At 41.4% G+C, this 26,970-nt stretch overlaps 1 protein-coding gene across 1 annotated transcript in view; it reads right to left on the reverse strand.

Moving 5' to 3' along the window:
* The window catches only part of MAML1 (mastermind-like 1 (Drosophila)), an 81,977-nt gene extending 57,164 nt beyond the window's left edge, over nucleotides 1-24,813 (reverse strand). The window contains exon 1 of the mRNA XM_006874449.1: nucleotides 24,433-24,813. Coding sequence (XP_006874511.1) covers nucleotides 24,433-24,747 — 315 coding nt within the window. The 5' untranslated portion in view covers nucleotides 24,748-24,813. The remainder of the gene's footprint in view (nucleotides 1-24,432) is intronic.
* Nucleotides 24,814-26,970: the final 2,157 nt, after the last annotated feature.

Below are 26,970 nucleotides of genomic sequence, written 5' to 3' on the forward strand. Positions count from 1 at the left end.
TTTTTTACAGAGGAAGTTGTGGGTATGCAGGCTAAGGACTGAAGAAGTTCTGTCAGAAGACCAAGGAGCTTTCTGTGCCTCCCCTGGCACTCATGAGCAGTTGAATCTTCCTCAATTTCCAGATGTGGCTACAAAGTGTGTCACTGGTTCCCCTGAGCACTTTTTGTGCCACCCTTCACTATATGGCACACAGCACAGGGGTGGTCAATCTTTGTGAGGTAGGGGCTCACACTCTTATTCTTTTGCCTCTTAAGCACCCAGTGTGGTATTTGACTCATCATCATTACTCAGTAAGTAGATCCTCAGGGTTAGAACGGATTGGTTTTTGCCAAACCAGAAACAACACTCTGGTTGGCCAGCTCTTCTAGAAAAAAAACTAAACAATAAACAAACAAACATTAAAAAACCCTCTTAAACCAATGTGTTTGTTATTTATTGTGTGTAACTGAGTTTATTCCAACTCAAAGCAACTCTATAGTACAGAGGAGAACTGTCCCATAAGATTCTCTAGGATGTAATCTTTACAGGACAGTCCTGGTGTTGCGCTGTAAGATAAGCACTGGACCACAAGATTGGCTGTTCAAACTCACCAGCAGTTCCTTGGAAATCCTATACAGGGTCACTATGAGTTGGAACCAACTTGACAGCATTTAACAGCAATAACAATCTTTACAGAAGCAGACCACCAGCAGTTCTTTTCTCCTGAAGAGCTGCTATTGGGTTTGAACTGCCCAGATAGCAACTAAGCACTTACAATAAGAGTCTACCATTTATTGCACACCTATTCTGTGCCAGGCAGAAAACTTGGCATTGTAAGTACTGTCATCATCATTTTACTACAGGTAACACAACCAATGGTTGGCAAGATTTAAGAAGAGCGAAGGTGTTCAGAGGCAACTGTAGCTCAGAAGTAATGTCGTAGGGGAAGAGTAAGGGGAAGAGTGACAGCTGCTTATATCTTAACAATCCTTGAAGGTACTAATAGAGAAGACATATAAGGGGGTTTCAAAAATTAGTGGAAAAATGGAATTGGGAAGTAGCTGATATATATAGCCTAGTGGTTACGAGCTAGACAGCTAATCTCAATGTCAGCAGTTCGAAACTACCAGCTGTTCCATGGAAGATGAGGCTTTCTGCTCCCATGAAGATTTACAGCCATGAAAACTCTATACAAGGTCGCTACGAGTAGGAACCGACTCCACTGCACACAACCACCACCACTAGATATATAGCAGGGATAACAACACTATTAAGGAATGCTCAAGATCAAAAGGACATTTACTTAAGGATGAAGTTCAGAAGCTGGGAAGGAGGGTGGAATGGAAACCACAGGGAGGAAGTGGGGGTTAATGCTGTTATGTGGAGAGGATTGAAATCATTAAGGTGAAACAAGTGTTATGATTTGAATGTAAAACTGGTGATCTGCGTTGTAAACTTTCACCCAATTTACAATAAAAAGTTTAAAAAATAAATAAATAAAAAAGAGGAACCTGTACATAGATCAAGCAGCAGTACACAAAAGGGATACGTGGTGTGGCACTGAGGGTTAATGTGCGGACTGTAAGGTCGGTTTGAACCACAAGTAGGTGGTTCAAACTCACCAGCCACTTCTCGGAAATGCTATACAGGGTCACTGTGAGCCAGAACCAACCTGAAGGTACTAACAACAAAAGGATAACTGGTGTGGCACTGTAGGATCAACACTGGACCTTAAATCCCAAGGTTTGCTGTTCAAACACACCAGCTGCTACTCGAAAACCCAATACAGGGTTGCTATGAGTTGGAACCAACTTGACATTTAACAACAACAAGGGATATGAGGTTAGCTATGAGCTGGAAAACAACCAAACAACAAATGAGTAAGGGATGCACAGGCCCCACTCTGGGAATAACCTCAGACAGGGAAGGGACACGATATAATCAACTATGCATTTTAATTGAGTCATGCATTAAGAATTAGGTCCCAGTGAGTATAGGTCCCGGGATTTCAGAGATTCCTCTTTTGGGTTTCCTGGAGTAGCAAGAACGGGTACAGCTTAGCACTTCCCAGGAAACATGGAAATTGCAAGCCACATCCTCCCAGACCTAATGCATCTCTTCAGTTGTATACTTTTTGGTTAGGATAAATGGGTGGCTGTGCATATAGGTAGGAGCCCTGGAAGCACAGAGGGTTAATACTGATCTGCTAACTGTGAAGTTGGCAGTTCAAGCATACCAATGGCTCCTCAGAAGACAGATGAGGCTGCCTGTTCCCGTAAAGATTTAGTTTCAAAAACCCTAGGGCATAGTTCTACTCTGTCCAATAGGAATACTATGAGTTGGAATAAACTTGATGGCAATGGACTTGGTCTTGGGATTTTCTTTTTTTGGTAAGTATAGGTAGTTCGTAAATTCTGTGAGTCACTCTATAGAATGATTAAGTCCATCTAGGGTAGAGACAGAAAATACCACATGGGTGGCTGGTTGGTGCCAGAGATTGTAACTGGAACACCAGGGATCTGAGTTTCACCATTTTGGAAATTAGCCTTGTATCAGTTATTATTGCACTTGGTAATGTTTTGATACATTTCTCAGTAATTGAGAAAAAAACTGATAGTTTCTAATTATTTGCTTTTAATAAAATTGAAGATGGACCTAACCAAGCTGTCAGCTAATCAAAAAAGTAATTTTTGATGTATCACTTTGTGATTTTTTTCAAACTTATTTTGAGTTGAGTGAAGGTTTACAGACAAGATCATTAGTTTTACATTCAACAAATCACAAACTTTGTTTCACCTCAATGATTATAACCCACTCCTTAAAACCATTATCCAACTTCCTCACTGTGGTTCTTATTTTCATTCCACCCACCTTCCCAAACCTTCTGAACTTTGTTCTTAGGTAAATGTTACATTTTTGATCTTGAATGGTTGACCATTTCCTGGTAAGCACATCTCACTAATGTTGCTGTCCTCGTATACACCTAATTGCTGCATAGCTAAAAATTGGGCAACAAGGATGAGTTCCATTCCAGACCTGAAGGGTAGCCATTCCTATTTTTAGAAAGAGAGCAAGCGCATGAGTGGCAAATGTCCACCTGCAGCTATGTTGCTCTCACTAACAGTGAGCTGCCTACCATAATGAAACACTGTTGTTAAGTTCCTTGGAGTTGGTTAGACTCAGTGTTTTCAAGGAGTAGCTGGTGGGTTTGAGCCACTGACCTTGTGGTTAGCAGCCCAGTGCTTCTACTACTCTATGGACCAGTACAACACCGTGCACCTTGTATACCTTAGACACGATGCCATAGGGACCGCTACTCTACATCTTCACAGATTTGGAGTTGTGGGTTAGCTCTAGCTCTGTCTGATGTCATTCCACCACTCCTCTGCAGCTACACTGGCAAAGGTCACCAATGATGCCCACATTATTAAATGCAACTTCTCTACAACCCCAAACAAAGCAAGGGATCTCTCCATCCAAGCTGACTGAATGGAACCACACAAACCAGGCACACTTTTGATTATACTTGACTTCTCTGGGATATCCCCTCCCCACTCCCAATCAATCACCATATCCTGTTCATGCCACCCTATCACTAGCTCTGGAATCTGGTCCTTTCCTTCTGTCCCTACACTGCAACTTTCCAGTTCCTCCTAACTATTTCTAGCGCAATGTAATAGCATTTTAACTGGTCTTCACGATGCCAGCCTTCCTCTACCAACTGTTTCTATCCCCAGCCTGCTCCCCCCACCACTGAAAAGATGATCTAAAGTACAGATGTGCTCCTGTTTCACCATTATTTAAATCTTTTAACTGGTTTCCCATGGTAATTGGAAATAATCACCATGCTCCCTTGGCATGGTATGCAAAGATCTTATGATTTAACCCATTTACTTCTCTGGGCTTACTGTGGTATCTGCATATCCTTATGGCATTGTATTTTTTCTTTGATATTAAAATCTTTTATTGTGAAAAGTATAATACAAACATGTAACAGTACATTGTAATAAGCAGTGTCCTAGTGGGACACTGTAGGATAAGCACTAAACTGTTATCTGTAAGGTCTGTGGCTCAAACCCACCAGTTCCTCAACAGCCTTAAAAGAGTCGCTATGAGTCGGAACCAAATCATGGCACTTAACAACAAACCCACTGCTCAAGAAACAACAGAACCAGTATTGTACAGGCTCAGTACTGAAAGTGTGGTTCCTAGATTCAAAGAATCAGTATCACTTGAAAGGCTAGGGAAAGGGGGAAAAAAAAAGGTGAGTCTCAGTCCTGGCCTCTTATTTGCATTTTAGCATGATCTTCAGGTCACATGCTACTTAAATCTGAGAGGCACTCCTCAGAAGTAGCAGCATCCCTCTCTTCACCTCCCCCAAAGATAACAACTAGATAACAAAGATAACAGGAGAAAACTGAGGGCTTTCTACTTCAGTATATTTACAACCTTGGAAACCCTATCTACACAGGGTTGCTATGAATTGGAATCAATCCAAAAGCAGTGGGTTTGGTTTTCTGGTTTTAGTGCAAAGCCTGTTCCAAGATTTGAAAACTGTACGTGCAGCAAGTGAAGATGATTGTGATGAAGAATTTGTTGTGAGGAGAGGCTTCAACTGTTTAAAGTGTGGTCAAATTTACATTAAAGGGCAAGTTCTGTATGGTGCTGTAGGATAAGAACTGGACTGCTAACCACAAGGTTGGCAGTGTAACCCCAACAGCCATTCCTCGGAAACCCTATACAGGGTCGCTATGCATTGGAGACAATTCACTTGCACAACAACATCAAAGGACATGTACGAGTTGTCACTAAGACATCTATAACCAGGGACTTACTGTACTAAGTAGCTCTGTTCCTAAGTCTAACTTTAAGTGGAATTTGTACAGAAGTTGTGACAGGTATGGTTCTTATGTAATGACAATTACTCAAATGTTTATCTTAGTATATGGTGTACCTTACTATGCACAAAAAGCATTAAAGAAACACTTCCAGATACACTAAAACATCTTTAACACAGTACAGTAATAATATTTTGATGCACTTCACTGAGGCAGCGCAGGCAAAGTACTAGCTGCTTGCGATGGACAATGTTGCCAGTGTGGGGACAAGGGCTTGCACGTCACCCTAAGTGGCGGCAGTACTGCAGCTGAGCAGTGCATGGGGTCAGGGGTTTCCTAACCCTCCACTTTGTGTGGTTGACCAAGGAACAGGCTGGCAGTTTAACAGTAGACACCACAGGGAAAGACATGAGGGAGGGTAAGGAAGCAGGGTATAAAAAGGAAGAAGACATAGCAAAGGATTGGTGGGAATAATTCCTGAGGGGAAAACCATCTTGGGGTGGTTGGGTGATTGACCCCAGAAGTCTGGAGAAGACAATTACAGAAAAGTTCTAGCACTGAAGAGTAGGCTGCCGCCAGCAGTGGATACAAAGAGCAGGAACCCAGATTAAAAGGAGTGGAAGGAAGTAGCTACTGAGCACTCCACCAATGGGTGTGTGGAGCTGTGATTAATCAGGCAGTAACATTTCATTTCCTGCTGGCAAGGATCCAGGGAGCCAAGAAGGACAGGGAAGACTATACAGCGGTTGGTTGAACTTGGTTAATAAGTACTGGGCAAGTTGGGCGTTTGTACGCCAGGGACTATCTGTATCCTTGTTTTGTTATTACTTGCTTTTCTGTACAGTTATACCACCCTTATTTTCTCTATCCCTCTAAACACAGTGTCTATGTTTGCAAGTGGAGAACAAGCACACATCAGCTATGTAAGCGTAGCACACATCAGTTGTGTAAGACAGCTGGGTGGAGGCTCCAGGAGATCACTGACAACATCTTTGGGTCCTGGTCTAACCTCTACTTCTCTGAAAGGTGACTATGCAAAAGCATTAAACTCTGTGGATCATAACAAACCATGGACAACAATAACATTGTGAAGAATAAGATTTCCAGAATACTTGATATGTTCACGAGAAACCTCTACAGAGGGTAGATACATGGACAAAGACACAGGCTGACTAGGTAGGGGAGGAAGAGTGGAAGTGTATCTATAAATATATGAGTTTGAAAGAGGATGATGCATGTGCATGGGTATTTACTTTTCCTGCAAACAAAACTAGGAATGTGGTGAAGCATAGAGTGGAAAAAATGATGAAGAGTTCTTAGATATTATCAAACATATTAAGGCATTGAGTTGCTGGGCCTGGGGGCTCAGGACATTAGTCTCAGAGGACACTATGGTCAGTTGGTATAACACAGTTCACAAAGACAATGCTTTACATCCTACTTTGCTGATCTGGGATCTTGAAAACTCATGAGTGGTCATCTAAGGTGCAGCTAATTGGTCTCTCCATGTGCGGAAAAAAAAAAAAAAGAGTGGGAATTGAAGATGCTTAGAATCAATTAGTCCAGAGGACTAATGGGATGTATGAACATCAGTCTCCATGATTCTGAGATCAGAACTAGATGGTATAGATAGTTTGTAAATTCCGTGAATCACTCTAAGCCCACCTGGGGCAGAAAGAGAGCAAATACCACATGCGTGGCTAGTTGGAGTCAGAGATGGGTAAGTGGAAAACGAGGAATCTGAGTTTCACATGAATAATAATTGTGCATTAATAATAATTGATATAACCTAATATCAATTATTATTAATGCACTTGGTAAAGTTGTTTTAATATATTTCTCAGTAATTCAGAAAGCAAATGACTAGACAAATAGTTTCTAATTCTTTCCTTTTAATACAACTGAAGGTGATCTAACCAAGCTGTTAATCAGTAAAATAATTTTTATGTAGCTCTAATTTTTCTTTTATAAACTTTTTATTGTGACTTGAGTGAAGGTTAACGGACAGATGAAAATCCTAGAACCCTGAACTTCAGAAGGAAGGTTAGAGAAGTGCACTGAGTGCCTGCTAGGAGAAGATGATGAGCAGGGATGGTAAGAGAAAGAGATTGACTGGTGAATGGCTGGCCAGGTAGAGCAGTCACAAAGGCTACTGGAAAGGTGCATTTCCTTCTTTTCCCCCACACTCCCTGGAGCCAAGTGGCTAGGAGTCACACCATTGTGAGGTGGGACTGGCTATGCAGCTCTGGTGCCTCATTTTGGTGCCTAGATTCAAGTGGGTGAGGCTTGTTGTTGTTGTTAAGCGCTGTTGAGTCGATTCCTACTCATAGGGAACCTGTATAGGGTTTCCAAGGAGCAGCTGGTGAGTCTGAACCACCAACCTTGTAGCTTTAACTGACCTTGTGGTCTAGTGCTTTATCCCACAGTGCCACACCAGGATTCCTGGATGAGGTTTAGGACCTACCAAACATGCAGACCTGCATTTAACCAGCCACCCAGTTGCCCTTCTGGGGTCAATAACCCAGCCACCCCAAGATGGTTTTCCCCTCAGGAATTATTGCCACCAATCCTTTGCTATTTCCTCTTCCTTTTTTCACCCTGCTTCCTGATAGACACTGAAACTAACTCCATCAAGGGCCTCCACGAACTACTTCCATATACACTGAACATGGTTAACACTGAGGGGGACAGGAACATCATCCAGGGCCAGGAACTCCACTGTCACATCCCTCCCATACTCACCCAGTGAGATTCTTGTCTTGCAGAAGCACCCCAGAGTAGTCTCCTTTCTAGGTCCAACAACTGCAATTTTTGTTTGTTTGTTTGAAGGTTTAGTATTTTCCTTTTGTTGCTTAATTGTTTTTGTTTATTCTTTCTCCTTCTTCTCTTTCCATTCCCTTACATTTTATCTTTTCTATCTCTACTTTTGTTTTACCTTTTCTTCTTTCATATCCCTTTTTCTCCCCACCCCTTTTTGATCTATCTTTAATACTCTCTACTCTCTTTCATCATCCCTATACCTATTTTTTATTTCTTCCTTTATTTTCTCTTCTATAGTTCCATTTTCCTGTTTCTTTTTAAGTTATGATATTCTTTTTTTCTGGTCCCTGCTGGTTTTTAGTTCTTTTTTCTCCTTTATTATTTTCTCTTTTCAATGTTGGTTGCTTGCTTGTTTATTCTGTTTCTGCTTCCTGGTATGTGTGTAGACTCCAGCATATGGGACTTACCTACCAAACAACTTTCTATTGCCATACCTTCATACAATGAAGAAAAATGGTTGCCTGTGATGATGGATGAAGCTCTGGGCTATCTAGAAAAGAGAGACAAACAAGATCCAATGTTCACATCTGAGGTGATAGTAGTTGATGATGGAAGTAAAGACCACACTTCAAAGGTAGCTTTTACATATTGCCAGAAATATGGAAGTGACAAAACATGAGTTGTAACACTGGTGAAAAATCCTGGGAAAGGTGGACTCATTAGGATGTTTGGTGGTGGTGGTGGTGTTAAGTACTACTGAGTTGGTTCTCACTCAGCAACCCTATATAGGGTTTCTGAGTAGTAGCCAGCTGGTACAGTTTACAAAATGTTCTTTATTAAATGTTTCCTATGTGAAAACATCATGCTAAGCATGTTACTGTTGAACTAAGGTGAATCTCACAAAGGTGAATCTGACAAAGGTCAGCTCAGATGACATTTACAGTCTAGTAGAATAGATAAGCACTTGCATAAATAAAAAAGTGATTGTACTTTAAGAGAGAGGAACAGATAAAGAGCTATAATAATTCCAAGAGAGGAAAAAAAAAGAGGTTATTTTTAGGTGAGACATTATCACGTAAGAATGAAAATTTGCAGCTGAAAGAAAATCCAAATAATAGGGCCTTCATGTTTCAGAGACACCCAATGACCTTGAGATAAGAGAGAAAAGAGGAAGGGCTGGCTGGTTTGAGATTCAGGAAGATGTGTGAACTCCTGAGCCCAAAGACACTGGCCTAGTCACTGGGGGCTAAAGTTAAGAGTGAAGTGGCCAGCTGGTCTAAAGTGGGGGAGGTGTGCAAGAACTCACAAACCTGCAGAGTACTTACTTAACCTGGCTTGGATGGCCTTTTGACCAGAACTTGATCAGATGAAGATAAAGAAGTCTGATACAGGAAGCAATCATAAATTGCTACAACTTGATGAACTGGACCTTTGCTTATGGATGAAGATGTTGTCCAAAATTCCACCCGAAAGGAAAGGATACTTCATCTCAAGGATCATGCTTGCCTCCTCAGTATACTGGGTTGATAAGGACAGGCAACTCAGACTTCAGCTATCAAAATTGGGGGCTATAACGGCACGAAGTGGCTGGCTTAAAAGCTCCCATGAGGGTGCTTAGTGTCATAACAATGAGGGTAAGATAGAATAGGGTACCTCTTGCCCAGATGGGTCTGGTGATGATGGTGACAGGATTTTATGATTCAACTGTGAGTAACTGTTATCAGGACTAATGGTGATTGTCACAACTGGAAATGTAGAAGAGATGTAACTAAAAGGGGGTAGCAGTTAGCCTGTCATTTCAAGAACAGGGGACCCTAGGAGCATTAACAGGAAAGAGCATGAGAGGAGTGAGGGATCTTAACTAGAAAAGTGAAAAACAGCTACAACAGAGATGATGGCGGAGGCGATGCATAGAGACGAGCAGCAGAGGCTAAGCCCATGGACTGAGAAAGGCAATGTTTCTGCAAGAAGGAGGTTGGCTTGCGCAATGTGTACTGTGGACATTTAAATGAATATATATTTTCAATGTGAATCCTGGTGTGCTGCTGCGGGCTAATGCGCTGGACTGCAAGGTCGAGCTGAACCCCAAAATTGGTGGTTCAAGTTCACCAGTTGCTCCTCAGAAACCCTATGCAGGGTTGCTATGGGTCAGAACTGACTCAACAGCACTTAACAACATGTGCACATCAAAAAAAAAAAGTTAACAGAGGTAAATACTGTTAGCTTATGGTGCTTGGAGGAGATGGTAATCATTACAATGATCTGTTGAGTGTGAAACTGATGATCTTCCCTGTAAACCTCACTCACTCAATTTTTAAAAGTTTAAAAAAAATAATAATAATATGGCCTTACCCTACCCTCCATGTAGAGAAATAAGAGACTACAGGCAGTCCAGGACATGTTTACCAACTTTATGGTATTAGAAAAGCCCAGGTTCCAAACTTTTTACTCCCTTTTCCTCATGTAAACAAGTGACTCCTGAAACACAGCACCCACATTCCAGAAAGGAGGGAGAAGGCAAAAGATGTATGCCAGCTAATTTGCTTTATTTTACGGTGTTCTCCCAGAAGTTTCACCCAATACCTTTTACTTCAATCTCATTGTCCACAACAATGTCCTGTGGTCCTCCCAATGTCCAGGAAGACTGAGAAATGTTTCCAACCAAATCAGGGTTACATTGTTGTTGTTGTTGTTATGTGCTGTGGAGTTAGTTCTTTACGGGAGCAGGGTTACATTAGTAGGAAGAAAAGGGAAAACAGAGATTATGAAGGTAACTAGCAGTCTCAACCATAGGAGGAAAATAGCAAAGACTTCACAAAGGGCATTTCAGTGAAGCCAGACACATATAATAGTGAACACTGGCTTTCACTCACTGACGGCTTATTTTGAGCTGGACAACAAATGAACTACTTCAACATAATTACATTTTATCCTTCTCAAAATCTCATGGGTTAGGTGCTATTATTTTTATTATAGAAATGAGAAAAATGAGGAATAGATAAGTTAAGTAAAGTAACTTACTTGTGGTCATAGGTATTAAAAGGTAAAGCCAATCAAGATTTAGATTAGGTTAGTTGAACTAACCTATGTTAATCTATGGAGAACTATTTGAGAGAAAAGCATGGAAATCAGCAAACAGGAAAAGATATTCTATAGTATCTAAGTTATGTCACTGGTACAATGAAAGAAGTTGTTGTTAAGTGTCATCAAGTCATTTCTGACACATAGTCCTGTATAGGGTTTCTGAGGAGTGCTGGTGAGGTTGAATCACCAACCTTGAGGTGCAAACCAACCTTGCAGTCCAGTGCATTAACCTGCAGTGGCCACACCAGAGAGGGGACAAATGTGGGTAGTATTAAAAGATGCGGTAGAGCTTACCGCTGTATACAGAGCAGTGTTTTTCAAAGTGTGGTCCTGAGAATGGTACAAGTTCACAAGCTATCTGATACAGCACATAATGAGATGTGATATGAAAATTGAGAGTAAGCTTTTAAAAACTTACAATTTTACAGGGATTTTATATGTCTGTTGAATCTAATAAAAAAAAAATTAAGGGATTATGTAAAAGAAAAAGATGAAGCAGAATTAGATCTGGTTATCAGGGGGAGAAGGGAGTACCAGAGGCCCTGGGTAACTGAGAGGATGAAGATTCCAACAACGAAAGGAATAAAATACCTAGAAGAGCTAGTTTAAGAAGCAATGGTGTGAGGCAATAGGTGACTGCACTGGACTGCAAGGTCGGTTTGAACTGCCAAGGTCAGCAGTTCAAGGTCACCAGCTGCTCCTCAGAAACTCTATATAAGGTCACTATGAGTCGGAACTGATTGGAGGGCACTTGACAAAAACATACTTAGTTGAGTTCATTAGGTTTGAAGTGCAAAGGAAGGTAGGCAAAATAGCTTGAGAGGAAGGATGTGAGTAATTTTTGAGTCATCTGCTTCACCAGATGATATAGTTGAATGAAGCCATAAAATTGGTGCTGTAAGATTAGCACAGGTTGAATAAGTATGGTGAAAGAACACAACCTTGTCGCATACCTTTCCCAATTTTAAAACATTCAGTGTCCCCATGCTCTGTTCGAACAACTGCTTCTTGGTCCAGGTACAGATTTCTCAGAAGTACAATTCAGTGTTCTGGAATACTCATACTTTGCAATTGTGGAGTCAGGATTGGAGGAAGACTCATTAACAACCTGCGACATGCAGATGATACAACCTTGCTTGCTAAAATTGAAGAGGACTTGAAACATTTACTGATGAAGATCAAAGAACACAGCCTTCAATATGGATTGCATCTCAATGTCAAGAAAACAAAAATCCTCACCACTGGACCAATAAACAACATTCTTATCAACGGAGAAAAGATTGAAGTTGTCAAGGACTTCATTCTTCTTGGATCAACTATCAACATTCATGGAAGCAGCAGTCAAGAGATCAGACAGCATATTGCATTAGGCAAATCTGCTGCACAGGGACTTTTTAAAAGTGTTGAAGAGCAAAGATGTCAGCTTGAGGACTAAGGTGCGCCTGACCCAAGCCATGGTGGTATTTTCAATAACTTCATATGGATGCGAAAGCAGGACAGTGACTAAAGATCATAGAAGAATTGATGCCTTTGAATTGTGGTATTGGAGAATACTAAAAGTGCCATGGACTGCCAAAAGAACCAATAGATGTGTTTTGGAAGAAGTGAAGCCAGAGTGCTCCTTGGAGGCCAAGATGGCTAAACTTTGTCTCTCATACTTTAGACATGTTGTCAGGAGGCAACAGTCGCTGGAGAAGGCTGTCATGCTGGGTAAGATGGAGGGTCAGAGAAAGAGAGGAAGACCCCCAATGAGGTGGATCGGTCAGGTGGGCATCATTGATGGCGTCAAGTGTGGCAGCAGTAGTGAGGTTGACCCAGGATCAGACATTGTTCTTTGTTCTGCTGTGCATGGGGGTCGCTATGAGTCGGTTCAGACTTGATGGCACCTGAAAACAACAGGTAACACTGGACTGCAAACCAACCAACTGCTCCTTGAACCATAAACAGAGTTGCTATGAGTCAGATTTCACTCAATGGCACTGAACAACAGAGAAAGATGAGCCAGGAGCCAAGCCTGGGGGAAATGAAGTATATGAGGAAGAAGAAAACTCACAAAAAGAGTAGTCAGAGGGGATAAATGTAGGGAAAACAATAAAAGCTACTAAGTAGACATATCTTTTCAAGTTGGCAATTAAGTCAAGGTCATAGATAGTACAGTATGGGAGAGTGCTGTTGTTAAATGCGGTGAAGTCGGTTCCGACCCATAGCAACCCTCTAGAGGGTTTCCTAGGAATGACTGGTGAGCTTGAACCACAAACCTTGCAGTTCAAACTGACTTTGCAGTCTAGCTCATTAACCCACAGCGTCACACCAGGACTCCATATGAGAGAGTAGCAGACTCCAAAGAAGCCCCCACCACCACCTTTTAAAAAAAACCCCAACAACCTATGATAGGAGGCTTAAACAAACTTGAAGGCCAGAGGCATTTTCCAGTAACTACCAGTCTACCCTTATCATATCATTAAATGAATGATTAGACATCGATAGATTTTCTTTTATTTTTTTCTATTCAACTCCAGATTTTGTACCTTGTAATGTTTTTTTCTTTTCTAAAACTCCATATATTTTGTTTGGAAGCTTTCTTTATTTGCATTTCTACTTTAATCTCCATATTCTAATGGGTATGATAAAAAAAATACATCATAGATAGTGGGCTTATATAATCATAAACTAAATGATCGCATTTATGCCTAATTTGTATATGTCTTCCCTATATTTACACTGTTATATTATTAAAAATATATACTACTGTTCCCAACTTGCACTTAAAAACAATGAATTCACTCAAATACAGCATGGAAAGTAAAAAAGAAAGGAAGAAATGGTATTTAGGCACCTACAAAGGACAGACAGAAAGATCAAAAAAAGCATGGAGAACACAAAAAGAACTTTAGAAGAATTCAATAAAACACTACAAGTACAAACAGACAAAATAAATGCATATTTTGAAACAATTTAAACCTGCAATTAGAAGTTCAGAAAATTAATATTAAGATTCAGAAATGGACAATGCATATTTAAAGGGCAAAGATTCAAAGCAATGGAAGTCTGAATTACTGAGGTTAAAGATAAATCTCTCAATACTAAGTATGCTAGAAGATCAATCAAAAAAAAGAATGAAAAAATCTAAGTAAGCCTAAGACTTAAGTGGGACACCATGAAAAGGAATAACTTACAGGTGATTGGAATTCCAGAACAGAGACAATAAAAGGCACACAGAAAACTGTAGAAAAGTGTTGGAAGAAAACTTCCCTAACATCATGAAAGAGAAGACACAGGAAGCTGAACAAACTCCAAACATGATATATCCCAAAAGAAAACCACCCAGGCATAATCATACTCCAACTTTCCAAAGCAAAGATTAAGAATCCAGAGAGCACCTTGGGGAAAGATGAAACTTACTTACAAAGGAGAACCAATAAGACTAAGCTCTGATTTCTCAGCAGAAACCAAGCAGGTGAGAAAGCAATGGAGTGGCACCTATAAAACTCTATAAAGAAAAAACTGCCAATCAAGAATCATGTACCCAGCTAAGATGTCTCTCAAGTATGGTGAAATTAGGACATTTCCAGATAAACAGAAATTAAAGGAAATTTAATTCATAATAACAAGACCAACTTTAAAAAAATAATAAAGGATGCTCATTAGACTGACAACCAACAACAACAACCTGAGATTAAAATACATGACAAATACCACCCAAAACTCAGTCCAAATATACAAGGATTTAAACTAAAACAAATCTGCAAGACCAAATACAGGGAACCAGAGATACTAATTTATAAGACTGTTTTCAATGGGGAAAAAAATTAATAAATTACAGGGTAACCTCAAAGAAAATGAATACACCTACACATAAAAATATAAAAGAGGAAAATCAGAAAAATTAATAGACATCAGCTCAACAGAAATGAAGAAAACCCACACACAAAACTCAGTGCAGAAAATTATGTGGAACAAAGAAATCATCAGCTTCGGAAAAAACACACAGCAAAATAACAGCAATCAATTCATAGCTATTGATCATTACATTGAGTGTAAGTGGATTAAATGTACAAATCAAGAGACAGAAAGAAACAGCAGAATGGATAAGAAAACAGGATCTTTCAATATGTTGTTTACAAGAGACACATCTTATACACAAAGACAGGAATAGACTAAAAATCAAAGGATGGGAAAAAATATACCAAACTAATGGCAATCAAAAATGATCAGGAGTGGCAATTTTAATCTCTGATAAAAGACTTTAAGGCAAAAATCAGTGTAAGAGACAAAGAAGGACATTATATCACGATTAAGGGGCCAGCTGAACAAGAGGTCATAACCATAATATTTATGTCCCCAATGAAAGCGCCTTGAAATACATAAATCAAACTCAAATAGAACAGAAGAAACAAAACCAGACAATTCTACAATAAATAGTTGTTGTTGTGTTAGGTGCAATAATCGAGAGTTCAGGTGCTAATAAAAAGGTCAATGTTCAAACCCACCAGCCACTCTGGAGAAAAGACCTGATAATTGTTTGTAAAAATTTTAGGCTTAGGAATCTCTATGGGGTAGTTCTGCTATGTCACATTATGCTGTTATATGTTGGAATCAACTCAAAAGCACACAACAATATACTTTGGAGGAGTCGCTGGTGGTTCATGCTGTGCTGTTAAGTTGAGTCCACTAAAAGGCACCTTGAAGAAGACCTGGAGATCTACTTCTGAAAAAGCAACCATTGAAAACCCTATAGAGCACAGTTTTACTCGGACATACATAGGGTTGCCATGAGTAAAAAATCAATTCTATAACAACTGGTATTGATTTTAATGGCCTTTAGGAAAAGTATCTGGCAAAATCTTTTAAGACTCATCTTGAAACTTCACTCTAGCAATATCTCACCCTCAGTATTCCCACTGTTGTAGCCCCTAGCAGAGCTTTGTAACCACCCATTTTACTATCCATTCCCCCAATTATACCTGTCTCTAAGCAGGAACTCAATGTTGGTTCAACCAATGACTGAGTGCTGAAAGAAAATAAGTGGGTAACAACCTGGAATAACTCCCAGGTTTCTACTTTGGATCTCTAGACTATGGGAAAGAGGGAGACTATATTTTGGACATAAGAGGAATCAAAGTGGATCTGAACTCTGGAGAGAGAAAGAGATGGACAGGAGGTCTGGATATATTGTTATTGGTGATAAAGACATGAAAAATCAATGACATTACTCAAGGGGGGAAATATAGTGAAAAAACAAAAGACATAGGGCAAGAGCTCAAAGAACACTTGTATTTCAAAACCGTGCAAAGTGTTTCAAACAAAAAATCTAGCAATTTCCCTTGTCTCCTCTCTCTCTGGCCCCATCCAATCCATTTATTTAATCATCAAGTCCTGTCACCTCTGCCTTCTTCACAAGCTATCTGGAGACCATCTCCTCTCTATCTCTACTAATACCAGACAGCCCCAGCCCATCAAGCTTCTTGTGAAGTCGTCAAGTCGGTTCTGACTCAGTGACCCTGTGTAGGTTTCCAAGAGGTGGCTAGCTGAGCTTGTAGTTAGGCCGTCCAGCACTTATCCTACCAGGACCATGATGTTGTTAGGTGCGCCATCGAGTCAGTACCAACTCATAGCAAGCTTACGTACAACAGAACAAAACACTGCCCAATACTGGGTGAACCTCATTATTGTTGCCACGCTTGAAGTCCATCGATGCTGTCACTTGGCCAATCCATCTCATTGAGGGTCTTCCTGTTTTTCTCTGACTCTCCACCTTACCAAACATGATATCCTTCTCCAGCGACTGGTCCCTCCTGACAGTATGTCCATAGTATGAGAGATGAAGTTTGGCCATCTTGGCCTCCAAGGAGTACTCTTGGCTGCACTTCTTCCAAAAGGGATCTATTGGTTCTTTTGGCAGCCCATGGCACTTTCAATATTCTCCTCCAACACCAAGACCTTAGACTACTGCAAAAGCTTCTAAAAACTCTTGCTTACACACCCATCCTCCATCTAGTAGTAACCAGACTGATCTTTAAAAATATACTATATTGTCTCAGGCCTCTATTTAAAATCCTACTATTTTAGCTCTGTGCTTTCTGTTCCTGCAAAGAGTTACACAGCCTTGAAAACCCTATACAGGGTCAATAGGAATCAGAACCAACTCAACAGCACTTAACAACACTCAATCTGGCCCTTGCTTCCTCAGGTCTCATACCTTCTTCTCACACTGCTTCTAGCCACACTGGCCTTTTTGTCCTTCAGGTAAGCTATGAAGATTCCTGCCTTGGAGACTTGTGCATTGTGCTTCTAAATAGAATGCTCTGAGACTTTTACCTGACTGACATGACAGCCTCTTATCATTCAGGCCTAAATCAAGACAGATCATTTGTATAAAGCTGCTGTCAGTCACTAAGTAGCACATACTCTTAATTTTCTTCCCTTAGTATTTATTATGATTTAAAATTTAAATTATTTTTCTTCACAAGAATAGAGTCCAAAATGGTCTTATTTCCTATTGTATCCCATGTGTCTAAAATGCTCTATATTGTTGTGTCATCAAATCAGTTCCTACTCATAGCAACCCTTTATAGGGTTTCCAAGGAGTGGCTAGTGAGTTTGAACCACTGACCTTACGGTTCAAACCAATATTGCAGACCAGTGCTTATCCTACAGAGTCAGTAAATGCTCATATATTTACTACATAAATGAGTAAGTGAAAGCAGGAAGGAGCCTGAGAAGAACGAAACAGGAAAAGAATACAGAGTCTAAATACTAAGAGTCTTAAGAAGGAAGAAGTCAAGAAGGATGATAACTAAGAAGTCACTGGATGTGGTGTCTTTTGAGGGGGCAATTTCAGAAGAATAGCAGGTGTAAAAGGCAGATTACAGTGGGATAAATAAGTAACTGGGAAATTGAAGTGGAAAGAGTAAAAGTATGGGATATAAGTTTGAAGGTAAGAAAAAGACGGTTAAAATAGTATTCATTTCAAGCTGATAGGAAAGATCCAGTGGAAAAGGTGGTTTTAAAATAAAAAAGAGGGAGCTAGAATAAGATCCCAGATGTTATGGGATGCAATGGGATCCTAAGCCACATAAATCTTTCATTTAAAAAGAAAAAAAAATTCCACATGATTACAGTACAGTATCTGTTTTATTCAGAAATACAAACTCCTTGGAAATAATTTAAGAAGTCTTTTTAAGGTTATCTGCAAAATCCATCCAAGTTTTTCCTATAAAACTGTTTTAAAATTTTTGCAGACCTATCTTGTCTTTAAGAGTCTTGGTGGTGCAATGGGTTAAGCATTTGGCTTAACAGAAAGGTTGATGGTTTGCGCCCACTAGTTGTTCCACAGGAGAAAGATGAGTCACTCTGTGTGTAAAGACTTACACCCTATAGAGTAGTTCTACTCTGTCCTACAGGGTGACCATGACTTGGAATCAATTCAAAGGCAGTGGGTTTGGTTTCCTGCTCTTAGAAGACACAGAGAGCCAAAATGTGTGTAGCCTATTATTAGGAGGTTCAGGGAAAAGGAGAGGAGTGAGGGGAGAGAGATATAGAGAGAGAAGGATGGAAGCAGGGGAAGTGTGCAAACAATAATGCTGACAATACTTGAATCTGGGTGAAGAATATGCAGGTGTTCTTTGTACTATGGGTATAACTGTTCTATACATATAAAATTATTTCCAATTAAGAACTTTTAAAAAGAGAAATATCACATTCCTAAAACATAGGGAAAACAGTTTCCATGATGAATAGCTGGCATGTAGCTGTCAAATTTGTTAACTCAGTCAAATGGCATAAGAAAGTTACAAAAATCATGATCTGCATGTACTATAAAGTGAGACCAGTCTGGATTCTGTAAAGCTTGTGAGTGGCCATCTAAGATAGCTAGCTACAGGTCTCTCACCATCCACTACTTGGAAACCCTATACAGGGTAGCTATGAGTAAGAACAGACTCAGTAAGAACAGACTCAACGGCACTTAACAACTCAAGCCAGACTCAAGGGCACTTAACAACTCAAGCCACAACCTCATCAACCCAAAGCCCAGAGGAATTAGACAGTACCCACCTACCATCACTGACTATTCTAAACAGGGGCACACAATAGTTGGCATCAGAAAGAATGGGAGACAAATATGAAGCAGAACTCAGATTCTATTTTTTGAAAAAGAAAAAAGCTACACAAACTAGAACAGTAGGTAACAGAGAACTTTTAGACTTTCTCCCTGAGACATTCTTAAAACTACAACTGTGTCTATCCCAAGATCATTTTTAGTGAAACAACAGAGAACATACAAAATAAAGTACATTATCCATAAGATCCAGGTCCTCCTTTAAAAACATCAGTATGAGACCAAAAGGACAACAATTACTCAAAAACAAAAATGAGAATATAAGGGGGAAGGGAAACTAGGATATTGGAAAGAAAACAAACTGAACACAAAGAGAATATTGACATGTGATAAATGTAACTAATGTCACCCAACAATTTTTGTGGAAGTTATCAAATGGAAATCTAAGTAACTTTATAAACATTCACCAAACACTCAAGAAAAAACAATGTTTTAAAAAAATAAACTCTTTGTCAACTATCACAATCACTTAGGAATAAATTCTTCTCTGTTTAGTAGTAAAACGATAAAAAGGACTGAGCATACATTCTTATAGTGTTGTTCAAGCTACTATGTTGTTGTTGTTATGTGCCGTGGAGTCGGTTCCGACTCATAGCGACCCTTTACAGGGTTTCTAAGGCTGTAAATCTTTACGGGCGCAGAAAGCCTCATCTTTCTGCAGCGGAACAGCTGGTAGTTTTGAACTGCTGACCCTGAGGTTCGCAGCCCGATTCTAAACCACTATGCTACCAGAGCTCCTTACTATAAAGACTTTTAATTTACAGAATGTTTTTTATAAACATAATATAGCATTTATAATAAAACACCAATTCTACCTACTGACTAGAATGTTGTTGTTCAGTGTCACTGAGTTAATGCCAACTCAAAGGATTTCAGAGGAGTGGCTGGTAGGTTTGGAAGCCAGAATGGTCAGACTTCATCTCTCATACTTTGGACATGTGTTCAGGAGGGACCAGTCACTGGAAAAGGACATCATGTTTGGTAAGGTGGAGTGTCAGAGGAAAAAGAGGAAGACTCCCAGTGAGATGGATTGGCACAGTGGCAGTATCAATGGGCTCAAGTGTAGCAATGATTGTGAGGTTGGCCCAGGACTGGGCAGTGTTTCATTCTGTTGTGCATAGGGTCGCTATGAGTCGGTACTTACTCGACGGCACCTAACAACAACAATCCAGTGCTTATCCTACATTACTATTATTATTATTAGGAGCTCTGGTGGTGCAGTGGTTACGAATCGGGCTGCAAACCGCAAGGTCAGCAGTATGAAACTACCAGCTGTTCTGCGGGAGAAAGATGAGGTTTTCTGCTCCCGTAAAGATTTACAGCCTCAGAAACCCTGTACAGGGTTGCTATGAGTTGGAACCGACTCCATGGCACATAACCACCACCATTATTATTATTATATTTTAAAAAAAGAGCCCTTCCTTAACAACTAAAATAGAAATAAAAGTCTGTCAATCTCATGGACCAATTTTCAGCCAATCAGTAGACAGGTTTATAGGGGGTGGACAGCAGCACTACTAAAGGTGTGCTTATCATGGAATGGTCAATCATTCAGGATTAAAAGGGCAACATTTTCCTAAGGACAAAATTAAGAAGGGATAGAAGGTGGGTGGAATGCAAATGGAAAACACAGGGAGGAAGCAGGATAACTGCTGCTGCTGTTAAGTGCTGTAGAGTTGGTTCTGACTAATACTTACCTTGGATATGGTGGGTTTCCAAAGAACAGCCAGTGGGCTTGAACCGTCAACCTTTGGCTTGCAATCCAGTATTGAGGGGAATATAATCACTGAGATGAAACAAAGTGTATGATTTGTTGAATGTAAAACTGATGGTCTTGTCTGTAAACCTTGACTCAGTTCACAACAAAAGGTTACCAGAAAAAAAAAAAAAAAAGAAGTAAGAATCTGCATCTCTAACAGTAAAAAGATACTGGTAAAGATTTTGCTGTGGTGGATATATCAAGAAGGAAAAACAATAACAAAAAACCCTGAAGATGAAATTTATTAAGAATTTCCATGCCTTTTCAGTTAATCATATGGTTTATTGATGGTAGACTTGGTGATGAAATGAGTGCCTAAAAGTACTACAGTACATTATGTGATAAAGTCAGAACTAAGAATTTTATGTAAAGAATATTAACGAGATCAAACACATGTAGTCATTTAAAGTTACAATGATTAAAAGACACCTTCTCCTCTCCATTCATCTGTGCAAAGCTGTGCTCTGCAAGCATGAAACTGTAGTCAAAGAATCCCTCTCAGAAATGAATGAGCCACTAAAACTGAAAATGCCACTATTTTTTTAGTGATACTATCTTTCATTCCTCTATCTCCATTCCAAGGCCAAAGTGCTCAGCTAAAATAACTGAGCCTGAAATGAAAATGGTCACTCATCTTGCTAGAGACATGGAACAAAACATCAATCATCAGGTTTAAACTCATGGAATATGGGTCATGGTATATAAGAGGTAATATGGCATATCTGATCGAACAATCTAAAACCCAGAGGAACAAATGACAAGTCAGATTCCAGTGCTAACACACCCATAACTGATTTCACTCCAAAGCATGCCGTTTCTCCCTAGTAATTCAAATTGAAAAAAAAAAAAAAAAATCACACGGGGCTACAAATTCTTAACATAACTTTGAACAGAAATTTAATTAATCTTACTTGCCTACTAGGAGTCCTGGTGTGGTGCTGTGTCTAGCACTAGAATGCAAGGTTGGCTTGAATCGCAAGGTTCGCAGTTCAAGCTCACAAGCCGCTCCTTGGAATCCCTATATATAGGGTCGCTGAGTTGGAACCAACTCAACAGCACTTAACAATAATAACTTGGTTACTAACCCAAAGCTTGGTGGTTTGAATCTTCCTAGCGACAACTTGGAAAAGTCCTGGTGATCTACTTTGAAAGATCACTGCCATAGTAAACCCTTTGAAGCACAGTTCTACTATGAAACACATGAGCTAGTCATAAGTTGAAATCAACTCGATGGCAACTAGTTTGGTTTTACATACATTTTAGGGAATGTTCAAAATAACTATGTTGTTGTTGTTGTTAAATGCCATCAGTAGGCTCTGACCCATAGCAACCCTGTATAGGGTTTCCAAGGAGCAGCTGATGACCCTGAACTGCCAAACATTGCTGTTCAAACCGACTCTGTAGTCCAGCTCATTAGCAACTTGTTGTTGTCGTTAAGTGCCGTGGAGTCAGTTCTGACTCATAGCGACCCTCCACAGGGTTTCCAAGGCTGTAAATCTTTACGGGAGCAGAACGCCTCATCTTTTTCCCGCAGAACCGCTGGTAGTTTTGAACTGCTGACCTTGTGATTCACAGTCCGATTCGTAACCATTATGCTACCAGAGCTCCTACTACAGGTGTGGAAAACAGATTGTTTTACATACTTTCATTAATTACTTAGATTGGAATGATCATCACTACTCTTTCAGTCTATCCTTAAGTGAGCTGTTAGTAAAGGTGACTCATGAAACTAAAGCTATACTGCTTTCTGAGGTTGAATTGCTGTTGTTAAGTGCCATCTAGTCGGTTCCGACTCATATCTACCCCACATAGGATTTCCAAGGAGTGGCTTTGGGCTTTATTTAAACCAACAACCTAGTGGCTAGCAGTTCAAGGTTTATCCTACAGCACCACACCAGGACTCCAAGTTTGGAATACAGGTGTATAAATTATTGAGTAATATCACTTATTTGACAGACTTATGCTGCGGGCCTAAGATGTGTACCTTACTTTGAGGCAATGGCCCTCCATGCCTCTATGAGCTAGTGGGATAACCTGACCTAAAGGGAATAAGTACATGGACAATATTGCTACACATCTGATAAAGGAGATACTGACTACTGTGGGTTGAGGTAAGTTTTAAAGAGAAAGTAGATGAGAACTTGGAAGGATGGTAGAATTCTGAAACTAAAAGATGGGGAGGAGAGGCTTGCAGGCAGATCTTCAGTCTATGAAATATTTTCACATTCACACTTCTTTTGAGGCTTATAAGAGTCCTGGGGAATAGGAAGACAAACATACCCCTGGATTTACTGGCTAAGAAAAGTTGAAGATGAGAAGACTTGCATCAGCTGCTACAATGAACAATAAAATCTGGGCTTGAGCCCACATAATCTGTCTTCTAGTTCACCAGCCCAGGCTAATGTGGGAGAGAATGAGAAAAAAACAACTCAACTAGAGTAAAGACCAGTGCAGGGGACAGGAAAAGATGGGTTAGGCCAGACTGGTCTGGAAAGACAAGCCAAAGAATTTTATCTCTTCAAGCAATCAAAGAGTTTTTAGGCATTATTACAGCAGAATTTTAGAAAGGAGCCTTGGAACAGGGCTGGGCTGCGAACCATAGGTCGTCACGTCAAATTCACCAGCTGCTCCTCAGAAACCCTATACCGGGTCACTATGAGTCGGAACTGACTTGATGACACTTAAGAGCAACATCTTTCTCAGAAAGGAAGAGACCCTTCAGACTAGTTAAGGGAGGGTTCCACACCGACAGCTCTTGGGAATCCTGGTGTAGTACTGTAGGACTGCTGGACTGCTAACCGCAAGGTTGGCAGTTCAAACCCACCTGCTACTCTTGGGAAACTCGATACAGGGGTTGTAATGAGCCCACGCTGACTCGATGGCACTTACCACTACCACCACTGCAACAACATAGGTGAGAGATATTGGGTAAAATAGACAACACACTCGAACAGTAACATTTGTTTATAGAGTACCAAGAAAACAAAGAAACTAACTTACTGTCTCCCTCTCCCTTTTAGAAATCTATTTCTAAACACCTTGTACCAAGAAATTTCACAGATTGTCCAACTAATAACCCAAAGTGTACAGTAATTTACCAGTATCTTCAGAGGTTTTAAATAGGAGTCCTGGTATGGCCCTGCAGGATGTGCACTGGACCACAAGTTCGGTTTGGACTGCAAGGGCCTCAGAAACATTATACAGGGTCGGGATGAGTCAGGACTCCACGGCACTTACAAAATACCTCAAAATTGAAATAATCAACGAGGCTGTGGGAATCACAAGATTACAAATATCAGGGTTTCCTAAACGAGGCATACTTTGACCCAACTCAACGAATAGTATACACTTTACTAAGATTTGCGAAGATTTAGGCTTTTCCATTAAGAACGGTTTGATGTGGTGAACTCCAGGCCCGCTTATTTTCATGTTTAAGTACTGACCCTGCTTACAGCACAGGACATTGTAAAAAGCAAGAATCCAATACATTATTTGTTGAATAAAGGAGTCTAATAAATCCCGTGCAAGAACAACTCCTATGTTACAGGCAACTCTAACGCGGGTCTGTTCCAAAATCAAGTTCCCACGATTTGGCACACAAGTCTGAAAGATAAACGACTCTGCTATCTTCATTAGCCTTCAACTAGGGCCCAATGTAAAGTCCTTACCTTAAGGGTTACCCACAGCAAAGCCACAGAGCCATTTCTCGATGATGACAACAGCTCCAGTTCCCTGCCATGCTCCCCTCCCGCCGCCCGACTTACAAGAGTTGAGGCACTTGAAGAAGTTTCAAAGCCGCCCGCCCGGGCGCCAGGGACAAGCGACTTGGTAAGAAGGGACTACAACGACACCTGCCCGCCCCGCTGCCGGGGAGGCGCCGCAGCTCTACTCACCGCTACCGGACGGCCGTGCTCGGGGCCGTCGGCGGCGTCCAGGCGCTGGGCCGGGGTAGGTGCCGGGACCGGGGCCGTGGCCGGCGGCTGCCGGTGCTTGCCGGCGCGCTTGGCCTTGGCCTGGATGCAGCGCTGATGTAGGGCGAAGGTGTGCTGGCGCTCGAGTTCCAGGCGCTCCGGCGACACGGCCTCGTAGCGGGCCTCGCAGGTGCTGTGGTGGCGCCTGCAAAGCTCGATGCGCCGGCGGAGGCGCTCCATGACCGCGCTATGCCGCGGCAGCGCGAACTCCGCCATGGGGCAGGGGGGCAGCACCATGGGCCGCAGGCTGGGCGGGCCTGGCCCGGGGCCGGGCCTCTCCGGGCCGGCTGGTAAAGTGGGCTCCGCTCCCGCCGGCGGCCCCGGTCCGCCTCACGGCCACGCCATACCCAACGAACTACGGAGCCGGTTCAGGCTGAGACGGGCGGCAGCAAGGCTTCCTCCTGTCCTACTCGGCCACCCCCGGGCCAGTGTTTGCGGCCCACCTCAAGCCTCGGCCTGTCCCCGCTGTCCTGACCCCATTGTTTTCCGCGCCGCTTCCGTCGCCATCTTAAAATTGTTTTCGGGGCTCTCGGTAGAAGGCGGGGCTTCGGCGAGAGACCTCGGGCGTCAGGAATGACAAACAGGGATTCCGGCCAATCAGAGGCGACGCATCAGCTACCCGAGAGTGTGGGGACGCGCACGTAAGCGGCACGCGTACGCTCCCAGGCGGTATTTAAAAGGAATTTAGCGGGGGGAGGGGTAAGGAAAGCTCCTAGAGGCTGGCCAGGCCCCGAAGACCAGGCCCATAAGAAAGGCGGTGACTGGAGGCTTTCTGAACGCTACCAGGGCAGGCGCTTCCGGGTACAATGAGAAAAGCAGGGACCAGGGGGCATGAAAGGAAGGCGGTTGTCTGCTCCTGCAGTTTAGCGTCTCGCCTTTTTCTTCTCCAGTCTCCTTTTTGAATCCGGTTTTGACAAACTCAAAAGTAAGCAAGCGATTTCTGTGCAAACCGTTTTTCCTTGACCTCATTCCTTACATTTAGCCCCATTAACTGCTCAGAAACAATTGGTCGAGTGGCTACTAGTTTCTTTCGCACCATTTTCAATAACTGGGGCTTATATATGACGTTCGATTATTTATACATTTCAAAAGCTCAGATGCTCGCTATTTAAAAAAAAAAAAAAGACGTGAGGAAAAAGTTCTAAGGAGTACCGAGTTTCGGTTTATGTGAAGGTTACAATTGCATTGGGTTGCACTGCCTAATAATGTAATTGCTCTAATATGTTGGGCACCTGTATAAGGGTGAATTTTACATACGTGTATGTGTATATATACTTATGTGTATACACACACACATATATGGAGTCCTGGTGTGGCGCTGTAGGTTAATGCATCATACTTTCAAAGCCGTTTGAACTGCAAGGTTGGCGGTTCAAGCTCAGCAGCTCTCTTCGGAAACTCTTACAGGGTCGCTATGGGTCGGAATTGACTCGACGGCACTTTACAACACATATATATATATTGCTATAAGTACCGTGGAGTCAGTTCCAACTCACAGTAACCCTGCCCTGGGTTCCCGAAGCTGTAAATCTTTTTGGGAGCAGAAAGCCTCATCTTTCTCTCGCATAACGACTGGTATACATATCATACAAATCTATAATATGGAGTTCTGGTCAGCGGTTCAAGCTCATCTGCCACTCCTAGGAAACCCTATAGAGGATCGCTGTATCACAACTGACTCCATGGCACTTAACAACATAAATATATATATACATATACATGCTTAACAATGACCAAATAAAAAAAAAAGAGTAGCTGCTGACACTATTATGTATAACCAATAACCTCATGAGTTTGATTCTTTTGGCTTAGAGTCATACTTTTATTGGGACATCCCATTTAATTGTCAGTGTCTAGGGTCTTGGTGTGGCGCTGTGGGTTAACGCGCCAGACTGCAAAGCCATTTGAACTGCAAGGTCTGTGGTTCAAGCTCACCAGTTGCTCCTTGGAAACCCTGTAAAGGGTTGCTATGGATTGGAACCGACTCAGTGGCACTTAACGGTCTTAAAAATTTGCAAGGTGCAATCCAAGGTACAGTTAGTCTCTATATGCCTGGAGCAACAGAATTAGAAGGAAGGTCAGGAATAGGAGAAAAAGGTGCAACTGCCTCCTTTGCCATGGGACCAGAACTGGATGGTGTCTGGCTACCACTGTGGGACATTTTGATAAAGGTTTCCATAGAATAATCATGATCAAAAGGCAAAAAAAATGAATAGAATTTCACATTCTCATGGACTTCAGACTTCCTGGAGCCATGGTAGGTAGATGAACCCCTGAAACTTTTGCCCTGAGATAATCTTTAAATAAACCTTAAACCAAAAATATCGCCCTAAATCAACCAGACTATAGTTTGGCTTAACTAGCAGTCAGTCTGCCTTGAGCACTGTGCTCTTTAAATATCTATTCAGAAGAGATCTGACAGCAGCAACCCAAGATAGGGACCTTAGGAGGCAGTGAGTT

The sequence above is a fragment of the Chrysochloris asiatica genome, unplaced genomic scaffold (genome assembly GCF_000296735.1).
Source record: "Chrysochloris asiatica unplaced genomic scaffold, ChrAsi1.0 scaffold00279, whole genome shotgun sequence".
Taxonomy (NCBI): domain Eukaryota; kingdom Metazoa; phylum Chordata; class Mammalia; order Afrosoricida; family Chrysochloridae; genus Chrysochloris; species Chrysochloris asiatica.